This window comes from Melozone crissalis, unplaced genomic scaffold (genome assembly GCF_028551555.1).
Source record: "Melozone crissalis strain CALT ecotype California unplaced genomic scaffold, PUWL_Pcris_2 ptg000004l_1, whole genome shotgun sequence".
In the NCBI taxonomy this organism is placed as follows: Eukaryota; Metazoa; Chordata; class Aves; order Passeriformes; family Passerellidae; genus Melozone; species Melozone crissalis.
In genome coordinates this window covers 4,277,111-4,291,160 of record NW_026535782.1, presented here as the reverse complement: position 1 = coordinate 4,291,160, position 14,050 = coordinate 4,277,111, and the positions used below count along the sequence as shown (strand labels likewise).

At 37.0% G+C, this 14,050-nt stretch overlaps 1 protein-coding gene across 12 annotated transcripts in view; it reads right to left on the bottom strand.

Moving 5' to 3' along the window:
- MAGI2 (membrane associated guanylate kinase, WW and PDZ domain containing 2) overlaps positions 1–14,050 on the bottom strand; it is a 702,246-nt gene that overhangs the window by 68,225 nt on the left and 619,971 nt on the right. For 11 of the 12 annotated variants that reach the window (XM_054273695.1, XM_054273675.1, XM_054273666.1 and 8 more), the window contains one exon: positions 4,489–4,580. In XM_054273695.1, the coding sequence (XP_054129670.1) occupies positions 4,489–4,580 (92 nt within the window). Of the gene's footprint in view, positions 1–4,488; positions 4,581–9,854; positions 9,897–14,050 lie in introns of all 12 variants that reach the window. The other variant, XM_054273706.1, reaches the window with a different exon arrangement.

Genomic DNA, 14,050 nt, shown 5'->3' with positions numbered 1-14,050 from the left:
AAGAATTTCTTCCTAGTTATTTTGAGAAGAGATGGATGATAACCCTCTACAGCTTGGGAGATTGTAGGGATTGGCTTCCTCCTTTGTTGAACATTTGCAGTTTTTTCATAATTTCCTGACAAAATATTAAACAATTTGAGCATCTTTAACCTTTGTAAAAACAAAATGCAGATCATAGCATGGTAGGTCATTGGTACACAAAGCAAACTAGAAAAACTTTTTCTAGATCTGACTAAGTAATTATTGATGATACTTCACATGTCCACCATATAATGTGATTGTGTTACTCATCTCAGTGTTGGATTCCTAACATAAGCACAGAGTCATACTTTAAACACTTCAGCTAGATGTGTTTGTCAAGATGATGGCTCCCATATCTATTATTTGGGATATTTAATAGCAAGAATAACTTAATTTCCCTAACTTTTTCATTTTCTGTGTCTGAATTTTTTTCTTATGCAGTATCTGCTCTTGTTTTATGGCTGAGAGGTTGCCATAATAGTTATCAATTCTACATGTAAAGCACAAATTGGAAAAATATATATCAGGATTATATTATCTCTGAAATGCAGTTCCATACTGGCATGAGATGGCTTTGAATGCATAATGAGAAGGATGATGGCATGTAGTAATAAAGAGTGTGTTGCAGAGAAAAAAGAAAAGTTTCTCCTATTGTTTGAGATTAAACAGGACAAATTCTGGGATTAAGATGATTGTGGCAGAGCCTAATCTGAAATTAAAGCCTGTGTCTACTAATTTATACAGGTTAATCTACTTTGATATTGACTTTCTTTGTGATTCTTGGTAATTATCTGAATTTGTATTTTAGTTTTTCTGAACATAACACAGTAGCTTCACAGGCACATAGCAAAATTTAAGAATATACACATAAAGGGTGATTCACCTAAGTTTAAGTGTCATTGATGGCTAAATCCAAGCTAATCACCTGAACTCTGTCTAATCACTGTTAAACTAGAACTTCCCAAGGCATGGTCTTGTCCTAACATTTTGCTCCATGTCTTAGAATGTAGAAAGATACCTAGAATATATCTTGGCACTGACAATAAAAAGAATACAACATATATCTTGAGGACATTTTTGAGAAAAATCCCAGTTCATCCATGTTGAAAAGGTAATACTCTTAGAAAAAATATGTGTATGTTCCTGTGATTCTGAGTTTGAGCTGCACAAATATATGCAAAATAAATCTCCCCTTTGGGACAGCAATTTGCAACTTCAGTAAAGTTCCAATTTATGTGTTTTTGCAATCTTTCAGTAATATTATAATTCACTGTAACAGAGATTATCTCTAAATCCTCAAGTTAGTGGGAGATGTGATAAATAGCTGTTGTAGTGCAATATTATAAGATTTGAGAGCACAACTCACAGTCTTGATATTTGAAATTTCTCAATAAATTTAAGTATTTCCTTTCAAAAGTATTTTTATGCTCACAAATATGGAAAGTGGAGTAGTACAGCAGCATTTTCTCCTTCTAAGATGCCAGGTATCTGATATAACTAGGAGGAAACTCAGCTGCAGTCCCTCTATAGTGTCAGTATTATCCTTCTAAAATAAAGTTATTTGGATTCTGCTTATTTGAAAAAGTTATTGCCTTATGCTGAAGAATCCACATTTCTTTTTAGGTATCAAACCACAAAGACAAAAGCTTCCTTTTGTTCCGTGTTACCTGACGGCACAGCAGGAGAGCTGAAATAAAAATTTCAAAGCTTCTCAGTTCTTGTTTCATGGGAAAGGCAGGGGTTTGGAGAACAGGCAAAAACTGCTTCTGCTTTTCTGGAGTGAAAGGAATGGGTGGCTGCAGGTGGGCTGTCCATGGGGGGCAGGGAAGCAGTGGAGGAGAGAGAACAGAGTTAAGAAGTCTTGTATTGTGAATACGAAATAGAGGGACACTAAAAAGAGTACATGTGTTGTGTTTATTGGTGTTAAATTTGAGCAGTGAAAACAAGATGGACAACTGCAAGGGAGTGAGAATTGAAAACCTCAGCACTGCCACACTTAATTCTAAGAAAGTTCTTTTTTCCTTGCACAATCCTCAGCTTCAAGTTAGGCTCTTCTTAACTCCTGGGGACTTTGAGAAATGTTTGCAAAGACACGTAAAGCCCATTGGATTGATAAGTCTTGGGGAAAAATGCTTTTGTGTGTGCAAACCATGGAACAGAGAGAGCAACCTTGAGGCTAAGGGCAGGCTGAGAGCAATTGTTCAACAGGACAGTGAAATGTGTTACAGGGTGGTTCACAGAGGGCAGCATTTTTGGTCCTGCTCTCCAAAAATAGCAAGGTGCTTATCTCTGCCCTTGATACCCAGCTATGGCTCTTTGACTTCAGACAGTAAAGTCAGGTCAGTCCTTTGCTGAAGAGACACTAGAAAGAGCTGATCCTCTGTAATACTTCAGTGCATAATGCATGTAGCTGCAGGGCAAAAAGCTTGCTTCAAAATTTCTTTTCTACTGGACTGCTGAGCAGCCTGAGAGACTCAAGTCTCTCACAACTCTGGCATGTATTATGGATATGAGCTACCAGAATATCAGATATGCTACACGAGTTTTCTCTTAGTCCTTTGGGTTGAAATCATTCAGTTTTATATAAAAAATCATCTTTTAGATAAGGCATTTGAGCTGCACTTTTCCCCATGAGATTGTCATAAACCTCCAACAAGCGACTGCTTAATTATCCATTTGTAATGAAAAAAGCACTAAAGGAGACACCAAATATTGCTGTCACCAAATATCACAAAATATTGAGCAGCCCTGTAACCAGAATCACTTGGTCATTCCTGGGAGATAGGAAATGCCATTAAACATTACTTTCTGGAGCAGGTAGAAGGAGATTTCCAAATCTTCCTAGAACACAGAATGGTTTGGGTTGGAAAGGACATTAAAACTCCTCTAACTCCAATCTCCCTGCCATGCCATGGATGGGGACATCTTCCATTACACCATGTTGCTCAAAGCTCCAGCCAGCCTGGTTTTAAAGGTAGTGCCTTTCTAGTGCCATTTCCTAACAATCTGAAAAGATAAAATGAAACATTTCCACGAACACCTCAGAGGTTTCCTTTTTGGCCTCACCCAGTATGTGTGCTTTGAGAATTTATACTGGCTGGCCTGTCCAGAAGGGACATGAAAAATGCTCATTTGGAGAATGTGCAGATGATGGCTCAGTGGCCTCATTTTATGTGCACTGGGCCATGCTCCACAGAAGGAAGTTACATATCAGAGGGGCTTCAGGCACACTGCAAGTGCCGAGGATGAAGCAGTGTTGTCTTGGTGTCCTTTTGAGCAGCTAGACTTTACATTTGAAAAACCATTGAAAACACTTATTCTAAACTAGACTGAATTTCAAACAGCATTTGAAGCATCGTTTTTTAGAATACAGTGCATTCTTTTCTTATTATGGGAGATATCAGTAAAGATATCTCCTGTTAAGATTTATCAGTACTTTGACAGATATTGACAATTTTAAAATATAAGAGCTTCTTTGTTTTTCAAAGCCATGTGCTGGTTAACCTTAAGACTTGAATGACAAATATACTATTCTGTATTAATTTGAATATGGAATATATAAATTGACTAGGGAATATACAAATCTAACAATTAATTATACATTATCTCAGAAATGTAGTAACACAAGATTCAGACTGCTTAAAATTGTGATAGTAAAGCACTATCATTATTGACTTGAGATTAGTCCTAGCTGTCAGATTATAGATACACCATTGAGTTTTTCTGAAAGACCAGTAATTCTGCCTGCTCTCAAAACTATAGTATTTAGATGGATCAGTAACTTATAAAAATATTTATACATTTGTGGTACGTCATGCACATTTGACCCTTATTTTCTGGGCTTCTACACTGTTTATTTTAAATATTGTGAATAAGATTTATTTTATATTATATTTTATTAGCAAGCCATCTATGTTCATTTCGTTACCTGTTATTTGGTTACAGGGGTGCCTCCCTCCTAATGGTATAAAGCTATCATTTTTATGCCTGTTGCCTCACATGACGTTGTCATTTAACCTGGAACATTGACTATCATTCTGTGGTAAGGTCTTCTGTTTCTGGAAATAAACTGCTTTGTTGACCATGTCATTTAACCACATGCATACATTTTGTGTACAAGTTGTCTGCTCTGAACATGGTTATGGATAGTCTTACATAATTGGATTTTTGGAACCTTCTGCTTATACTTGATTTTGAAAAGTCTAGATAAAGAGATGTCAGGTCACACTCTGCAGTAATGGGATGAGTGATGCTCTGTTTCCCTCTTAATGCCTTCTTATTCTATCTTAATTCTCAGATGTGAAAAACCTGAGAGTCCTGGGGTTTTTTATGGATGAATAAAAGTAATTTTACTTGTAGCCTTAACATGGTGTTCATTTGGGTTCAGTTATGTAGTAATATTTTTCTGGCCTTTACACAGATTATAGAATATGGAAGTAAAAGGGAAATCAGGAAGAAATAACTTACAGGCTGCCCAGGCTCATCTCCTCCCAGGATCCTGAAGCCAAACCCAGACTCCATTCTCCGAAGGTGAACATCCAGCTCCTTGTAATCGGGACCTGGTTTAAAGAGAAATCCCACTGAGCAAAACATTTTGGTCTTATCTTGAGAATTTGCACCAACCCCTCCCACCTTGTGTTCATTGCACATGACTAATGGCATCCTGGCTGGAGCTGGTGGAAACAAATGGGCCACAGACAAGGAGGAGAATTGAAAATGTAGGTGTCTCTCTCTCTCTCTACGTGGTTATGTTCAGTAGAATACACTAAACCAAACTAGAATACATTCACAGAAGATCAGTATGAAAAGTCTGTCCAAAACAGGGGTTAAAAATGTGTCTTCTTCCTAAAACTGACTGTATAATGGACTGCTGTTCATCCACTTCTGGTCTTTAATTTGTCTTTTCCCTGCAGTTCATTAAATCCTACAAAGAATAAGCTGAAATGGGAGACAGAGATACATCAGTCCAACCCACAAAACATGAAAATCATTTCAGGCCATTTAAGTTCCAAACACAGATATATATATATATATGTCTTTTTATGTAATGAAGCTTTAAAGTATTCCACTTCCAGGTAGTACTCTCAAGAAGGAGTTTTGATGAAAATTATCATTATAAATCTCTCAGTCTGAGAGTTTAAATTGAAAGCTAACATCATTAACTTGAACTCCTTAATGCTACTCAATTAAAGTCTCAACAGCTTTGTGAATCAATAAGGTTGCATTTCCATATGCCTACCTAACCTGTCTTTAGACATATATTATGTCCTGTAATATATCAGTTGAAGAATATAGAGTCTTTTTAAAGTCAGTTTCTTATAAAAGTGTCTTTAGCTTCACTTGAAAGAACAAAGTGTTCTGGGATAATAATAATAATAATAATAATAATAATAATAATAATAATAATAATAATAGAAACTGTAAACATTTGGAGGACTAAGAAGTTGCCTGTTGTCTGTTGTGACTATTGCTGTCTGCATGCTCAGAGATGCTTTAGGCTCACCACCTAAAGCAGTGATTGACAGGAATGGCATTTGCTATGGATTGCACTCAGGTCTATACATTGTGAACACAAAAGCTTTTGGTCAGTGTCAGCTTGTTGCTGACCTCAACAGAAAAAAGGGATGACAAACTTTATTTCAGCAAACTGCTCATAAGTGTCTCCAGTGGTGCCTTGCTCCCTCAGGATGGGAGGGATTACAGATGGCTGAAATACTTCAGCGGCTCTCACTTACAGATCTCCCCTCAGAGCCATCCGTGGGCACCTCATAAACTGTGGAATTTGGCATGTGCCATGTGTAGTCTGGGATTAAAGCCTGGTTAGTTTCAGTCAGGTATTATTGCAAAGGCAGATACAGAAAGACATGCACTGGCTCTATACTATGACTGTGCAATAAAATCCCCTGTACACAGCAGCATAGTGCATTATTTCAACAATCTGTATTAGTGAACGTGAGAATGAATCACAAATATTTCAATTGGTAAAATAAAAGTATTACCTTTCCCTACCAACTTCCTTCCCTATATTGAGAAGACAAACCCAAACAGCACCAAGAAGCTTATTATACTGACTTTTCCCATTTATTTGATGTGTCCCAACACTAAGGAGCAAACGAATTCTGGGTCTGTACAGTATGTTAGCTTAATGCAAATAATTTAAAAGTTGTGAGAGGCAGAGGAATTTCAGAAGAAAGCAGTACTTTATCAGGTTTGCTGTGCCTACAAGGATGGGGCTTAGCACTAGGGAGATGTTTTTGTAGATAGACACAATGTGATCAGCATTTGAAACCCAGGTTTAACAGTCAAAGGCACTGTCCCCAGCAGTCTGCCACAACCTGAGCACTGCCTTTATTGTGTACAAGTGAATGAATATGCACAGCTGGGAATACAATAAGAAAATGTAAGAATGTCAGGTTGTGAAGAATACTTGCTCCGGAAAACTGAGATGAAAACATCACTCAGATACACTGACAAAGCTGAGCCAAACCAGTGCTGGCAACAGACTCTAAAATAAGGGGCATTATTTATTTTTTAAAAGATGCTGTTGTTCTATCCCATTTAGAGTGGAATAGATAAGCCAGCTTGACCATGAAAAAGTTTAGGTTAAAAATATTGTATGGGGGCATACTTTTCTAACACAGTTTGGAAGCCTTTGGGTCAAATGACTGGGCTACAACGCTCCTTCCCAAAGACTTGAAATTCTGTGGAGTCCATTGCCTGCCAACAGGTTACTGAAAACTTATTTAAAAAAAAATGTTCTTTTCAGTCCCACTAAAGAAGCATGACTGGAAAGGATCCCTGCGTCATCAAGTCTAGCTTCCTGTTATTGCAAACCTGCGCAAGAAAACAGCACACAGACCTTTCCAGTGAAGACATAGGCAAAGAGGACACTGGCAACTGAGCTGGTTTGTGGCCTTTGTCACTAGGTCACCCACCTTGCAGTAATATCATAATGTGACAGTATCTCCAGTGACCGACTGGTACACAAACCTGTGTGCTGTTTCAGCTTCATGTTGGGTATGATATGACTGATCACCATTCCACTGCTCTGGAGACAGCTACACCATAGATTCCTGAACTTACATCTCTGAAAGTGGACCTGACTTCTACCCTTGGTTTATGTGCTTAAGTGATTCATGAAATAAGACAGAAGACTTATCAAAAGGCTCTCCAGTAACATTAATCTTTCAGTCCAGATTCTTCTAGTAGAATTGCTTAGCTGCTTTCTAGCCATTCATCTTTACATTTCATGCTAGGCATTGTCTTTTCCAGGCTAACATGGAAGTGTTATAATTATAACTGTCATTTTTTAAAATGGAAAATATAGATTAATTAAGCACATATCACCTGTTCAGTGTAAAAAAATCAGTTGCCATGTTAGTTCAGTTAGACCAACCAACTTTTGCTAAACTTCCTTTGCACAGCTCTTGGTTTATCTCCACATCGGCAGTTTTAGTCTTTGATCAAAAACACGTTCTAAAGCCTTGCTGCTGCTGAGATCCTTTCTCTTGTGTTTGAAAGACAGGTAAATTGTTCACTACTTTGTACTTTTTCACAGGAGCTCATGTTTGATAGATTTACTAAAAGCCCCTATGATTGTGTGGCAGCAGTTTCAATATTCCTGAATATACATTGATTAAATATTCTTTCCCATTTAAATGATTCCATTTCATCTGATATTCCTCTAGTGCTTGCTTCTCCAGGATTCTGGTACTTTTTTGTTCCTCACAAAGGATTTTTAGATAGGCTAAATTTTGTGTTTTCTTACTGGAGCAGATTTTCAGTTGATCATACAGAGAAAATTACCTGTACTTACAGAAAATGACACTCCTGAGCCTTGCAATATACTACAAACTGTTGGTTAATATAACGTCATTGTGGAAAATGTGTGCTTTTGTTTTCTCTTCCCTACCTAGATTAGCACCTTGTGGTTCATGCCAGGTAAGAAGTATGAATAGGTTTGCAGACAAGCCAATCCTGAATTAACACTGTCTTTTCCAGTTTGCTTATCCTTCCAGTCAGCTTGATGTACCTCAATGACCTGTCTCCTACCACTTTTACTGAGAGTTTCACCATAAATTCAATATTTTTGCTCATGCAATATAGGTACCCTCTGCCAGAATGACAATTCTCCCTGTCCTTCCTTGTCTCTCTACACATTTATATTAGAAAAACAACTTTAACTTTGCCTGCTAGCAACTTAAATCTCTTTTTTCTTTATTGTTATACCACTTTGTTTCTTCTTTTTGTGTGAAGGAAAACTTTCTTAACACTTCATTTGGCCTGGAAGAAAAAAAAATCACACCAATTCACTTTGCTAGGCTATAAAACCAGCTGGCTCCCCCATGAATTTGAGAATGGTATTGGACAAGCTGTGATCTGATCATCCCTGCACAGTGAGGAGGGTAAAGAGCTTTGGGAAAATCTTTCTGGCTTCTGAATGATGGGGGATTTGCTTTAAATGTAATGGTACCAGAATAGATTGTTACTGAACACTAGTGAGATCTCACAGGTGAAGATGTGATTATCAGCTCCCAGCTACCTTTCTGCACTGTATTCCTCTGAATCTCTGGGTGGGCAACACAGAGATGCATGAATGCAGTTGTTTCTTAAATGTTGAGAAAATATATACCTGAAAATGCTTAATTAATTTTCTGTGTGAGACAAATTGAACAAGTGCTATGTGATTTTACAGTGATGAACCTGTAAAAGTTCAGGATGATCCTGTAAATGTTGATATAAAATTTTTATTAAATCTCTTCTATATTGCAATTAAAGGAAAGATGAAGTGCTTTGCTGTAATAATTTTTCAGTCTTTCTGGGTGTATTCAGCTACCTACTGAAAAGAAAAACTAATTTGGACTCCTTTGCTGAAGATAGTGAAGATTTTTGTTTCATACAAATAATTATAAATTGTGAATTGGGATTGAAACAAAACTACAGTAACTTCATCTGAGTTTCAGATGCTCTTGAAAGATGTGAAAAGCTTGAAGCAGTCATGGATCTGCTCCTCTGCAACATAAGTAGCTTTTTAAAAAAGCATACATATTCCTTCTTGATATTTATAGAGAGGAAAGCTGGCAAATAAAAAATTCAGTATGAAAATCATCAAAGAAAATAAAAAAGAACTGGTGTGCTAACACAGTAATTCAATGTATGAACCCTACTGTTTTATGCAAAACCAGTCCAATGTTATATTTAATTTAGGATCTCTGTCCAGCTTGCATAGGACTAGAAAAAATTTGATAGGATTGTCAAAACAGCCCTTTTTATTTTGTATGGGATGCATGTTTTAACTGCTCACTTAGCATGATAATACTGGGAAATCAAATATTACTGTTTTTTAAAAAAGTCCATTGCCATTTTACAAGATCAGTGTTGACTAAAACACCCCAAAAATCTCTTGATTTTGAAAGCTTTTTCTTTTATATTTTTACAGCAAAAGATATAAATATGAAAGTAAGGAATTGGTGATAAAGTTAAGACAGAAATAAATTCAGATATAAAAAAATTATTTGGCTTAGATTTGGGCATGAGCTATAGAGATGCAATTTTATGCTAAAGAGTGAACACTAATATGAAAGTACACATAAAACACAATAAAACATAAAAACTGGCTGAAGAAATACCTTTCCTTGCTCAAAATGCAAATCTATTATAAAAAAGTTTGGCATAAGCATTTTACAACCCCACAAAGATCATACACAATAAAATGGTGACTGGGCAGTCAAGACTGTCCATCATCTTGAGAAATGATTAAAAAAAGAAGAATAGCTAAAACATAAAATGGAGGACAACTAGTTTACAGAAAACAAAGGCTGAAGAATACTTGCCAGAGGAATCCGCTCGAAAACCAGTCCTGGGCAGCACTTGTTCTGAATAGGAAAATGGGGAATTAAAGGTGAAATACATTTCTCAAGTTATTTAAAGATGCAGCATCAATTTCTCTGCTGTGTTTTGAATTACTAAAATGCATTTTCTATTTTTTCTTGAAATTTTATTTTCTCCTCCCCTCCTTCTTTACTTTCCATGTGGTACATGTACATATTTCTGCTAGATTAAGACCTCCCTGGACATTTCTGTGCAAAGTGAAAAAGATGTTGAGGTGGTAATGTATCTTTAACACAATGTAGGTTCTGATGAAGATAAAAATTTTAGTTTGGTTAAAACTGTTAAAAAATAGTGACAATATTTGTGCTTATTCAAGTACAGCAATAAAAGGGGAAGTTTAATGGGTGTGTTTGGATGATTTGACCTCAGATGGCTTGACTCCTGCTTTTATACAACTCCATTGCAAAGTGTCTTTTATCATCAAGATGAGGAAGACTTTTCCAGAGGGATGTATGTTGCCAATAAGAACAACTGATTGTAGATGAAGGGAAATGCAGGTGAATCCCTTTAATGTATTTTTATGCAGGTAGTTTCAAAGTATTTGTATTTCACTATATGAAGTGCAGCAATTAACTGTCTTGTTTTCATATAAACCTATTTTGCTTGCATTAGAGGAAGCTAGATGAGTCCATAGCTGAATTCAGTCATGTTTCCTGTGCTAATTCTGACATTTTCTGAACAAGAATTTCTGTCTTATTATTTTGGCAGCACGCAGAGTGATTTGCAAAACATTCCAAGCCAGAGGTGATTTCTATTGACCTACACACAACAAAAGGGCAAATCAGGTATCCCATTTATAGGACTCTAAGCCAGAATATCATACCATATCATACCATGCATGTTTCATGCTCTAAAGGAGGTGAGGTCTTTCACAACAGCATTTGCAGGACAGTGATGCAAGCTATGAGTATATACCATCTTCCTAAGACAGAAGGGTGTGGTGAGAGACATAATACAGCATTTCCTCTGTGGGAAGCTGTGTAACACTTTGAAAGAGTTTGGACTCAATCCACCTGCTTTCTGGTGGCTTTAGCCTTCAGCCCTTCCTAAAGGCAGCATTGGCTGCAATGGCAGCAGCTGAGTGATTCAGAGCTCTCCTGAGATAACACTGAAGTGGTTGTTGCAGGGCAAAGATGTTTTCCAAAAGATAGCTAGCAAGAAGGGAGATGTCTTAAAAATTTTGGGTAAGGATGTTTAGATAACAGCCTTGACCTGTCCAAATCCAGGTCCACTGAATGGGGACATTGGATTTGGTGTTCCTGTTGCATTTGTGTTTACTGTCTGTGTTGAGTTGAGTCATGTGGGCTATGCTGTTTGACTTTATAGGTGGCTGCATGTCTTTATTTTGATGGTTAAAGGAGACAATTCCTTCATGCACTTCTGATTTTGTAGTGATTTGGGATCTTTCCAGTGAGACATGCTATCTAAATGTAAAATATTGCACCAGCACAGCTCCTGAAAACCAAAACCTTTGAAACTGATGCTGCTCCACTGCAAACTTGGTGAAATGATTTTTTTTACTCACACCCTTTCAAGATTTTAATGGAACTCTTTTAAGAGACAAAACGATTTTAATGTAGAGAAAGCAATTTCATCTTGATAGTCTCAATAAGCTTTTAGGTTTGAAGGTACACAAGCTCTTTTGGTCACTCAGCTAGAATTGCTCTTTGGAGCTTCTGTAAGATTGGTTCATTCTGTTTCCATTTCAGCTTGCAGTCACTCTAATATCACCCAAAACTGGTCTCAAGCAGCAAAGTGAAAGAATCACCACCATTCTCAAACTGTGACCAATTAGGGAACAACTTGCTCTGTTAAGACAGACAACTATATATTTTAAATAAGTTAGCAGTGTCCTTTTTTGGGAACTGTTATTTGTGGTCAAGAAAAAGTGCCTAACAATGGTTTCCTTCAAAGCTAATCTCGTGAAGTCTGACATTGCTTTTGTTTCTTTGTCTTGTAGAACTTAATGTAGATTCTCACAGTGCTAATTATCATCGTGTAATCAACCATTCAGCACCTAGCATGTGTTTTCATTGTAGTTTGGGAATTCACACACATGAAAATTTGGAACTGTGCTATGCTGAAGATGCTGAACCAAGCCCTAAAGTTTTTAAATGTCTGATCACCAGAACGATAAACCCAGGTGCAAATTTGTGATTTTGGTGACCATAGCAAAGCAATGTTCATATTAGGAAGAATCTGCTGCTGGGTCTCTGTGCAGTACACATAATTGTGATAATGTCACTGACACTTTGTAAAACAAAATATATCCTCTAAATAGCTGTGCTCATATGACGAGAAAACGGTTAGCAAAGAATGGAAAACTTCAAAGAACCTTTAACACAGAGGAAGGGACTGAGTTAGCACTGTCTCCATCTGTCAAATGCAGAGATAAGAATTTTTTTTCAAAACTCACCTAATTCTGTTCTCAGAGACCCTAGAGAAAAGCAACTTCCAACAGAGGACAAAGGACTGCTGTGCCTGGCCCTCAGCTGAGCAGAATGCATGTCATTTGTGCACATCCTGGTGCCTTCTATCTGCTAAGGATAAATTGAGCTGGTAATTTTACCAGAATACTGAGAGATTCTAGTGAGCTTTGTTTTATAGAAATCAGTCAATTAGGTTTATAGGAAACTAACTTTACACAAGGCAATTTGAAACTTTCCATTTATTTATTACTTAATTAATTCTGGCATTCTTCTGAACTTTTAATAGATTATTTTTAATATGTTAGATATCCTGCCTCTACCTCATAGGAAATGAGGTAGAAGAATGAAATTTTGGAGAGGTCAGGACAAAGAGACAAGTCTACCCAACACTGCCACCATGAAGAGGCATTCAAAGTGCTGAAAGTTTTAAAATGATGACATATAATTTCTGTATTCTCCCTTTTTGACTTGATGCCTTTTTGGCTAAACATCTGCAGCTGCATTGCCATGGGTAGTTGTAGTCTTTCATCTGAAATAGGAATGAAGAACTTAAAAAGTAGAGCTTGAAAGTATAACAAAATACTTGGTAAATTCACTGATTTAATTTTTTAGTTCAGCTAACCTGTCCTAGAAACAAGAATCAGGAAAGTAAAACTCAGAAATCTTCTGAACTGTTGTTTGTATATGACTATATTAAATAAATCTCCACCATGGTGATAACTCCCTGTGCTCTGGAGAACAGGGATGCAGCTCTGCATTTTGAGTGGTTTTGCCATACATCAAGATTTGGGGGTTGAAAGTAGATCCCTTCCAACCCAAACCATTCTATGGCAATCATTCTATGATTCTTTGCATATCAGATAAATGCAAAACCAAGATTAATTTTGCTATTAGAAGATAGAACAGTAAAAAGCTTGCATACCTGCCTTTCTGTTTAGTCTAAAATAAATTAATAGATTTATTTCACTTTCACTTGTTCATTTTAAACTGAAAACTGTAAAATATTTGTGAAAACAGGCAAGCAATAAAAAAGACCTGGGACATAATCCTGATTTATATGAAATCAATGGTGAAAATAGCAGGATTCTTTGCTGCCAAGATACAGCCACAGGAGTACAATCCACCCACAGCATGACACAAGGGTATTTTTATTTACACCAGTGGAGCCACTGGTATTCTCTGGAGGAAGAGTTATGCTGATGAAAGGTAGGGTCAATATTTGATAACATCTGTCTTCCATATTCTGCTGTTTTCTGGATCAGTCTTTGTTGAATGCTAAATACATGGAACAAAACTAGCACAAGGGAACATCTGCATTTCAGCATCTCAGTGCTAGCCATGCTTCAGGTGAACAGGAGCTTCACAAGTGAGAAGAATGAGTGTGATTATGCTGCAATGCCCCTTCCAAAGCTGTGCCAGCAGCAGTTTGCCACAGCCCATAGGCAATGCAGCACCCACTTGTCCCCAACATGCACCAACTCCCCTAAGCCTACAAGTCACTTCTCTTAAATTTTTACTTTGACTCTTAAGTACATGCTGCCACTTTACAGATCAAAATCTATTTGTATACCTTTTAGTAAAGTGTAAATTGCTAAAGAGAAAGAAATACTGCATCTTTAACACTGCCATCAGCTATAAAACTGACACTTCATATTAGCAGAGGTCATTAGGGACCTACTTTGCAATCCAGCAATCAAAATCATTTTACA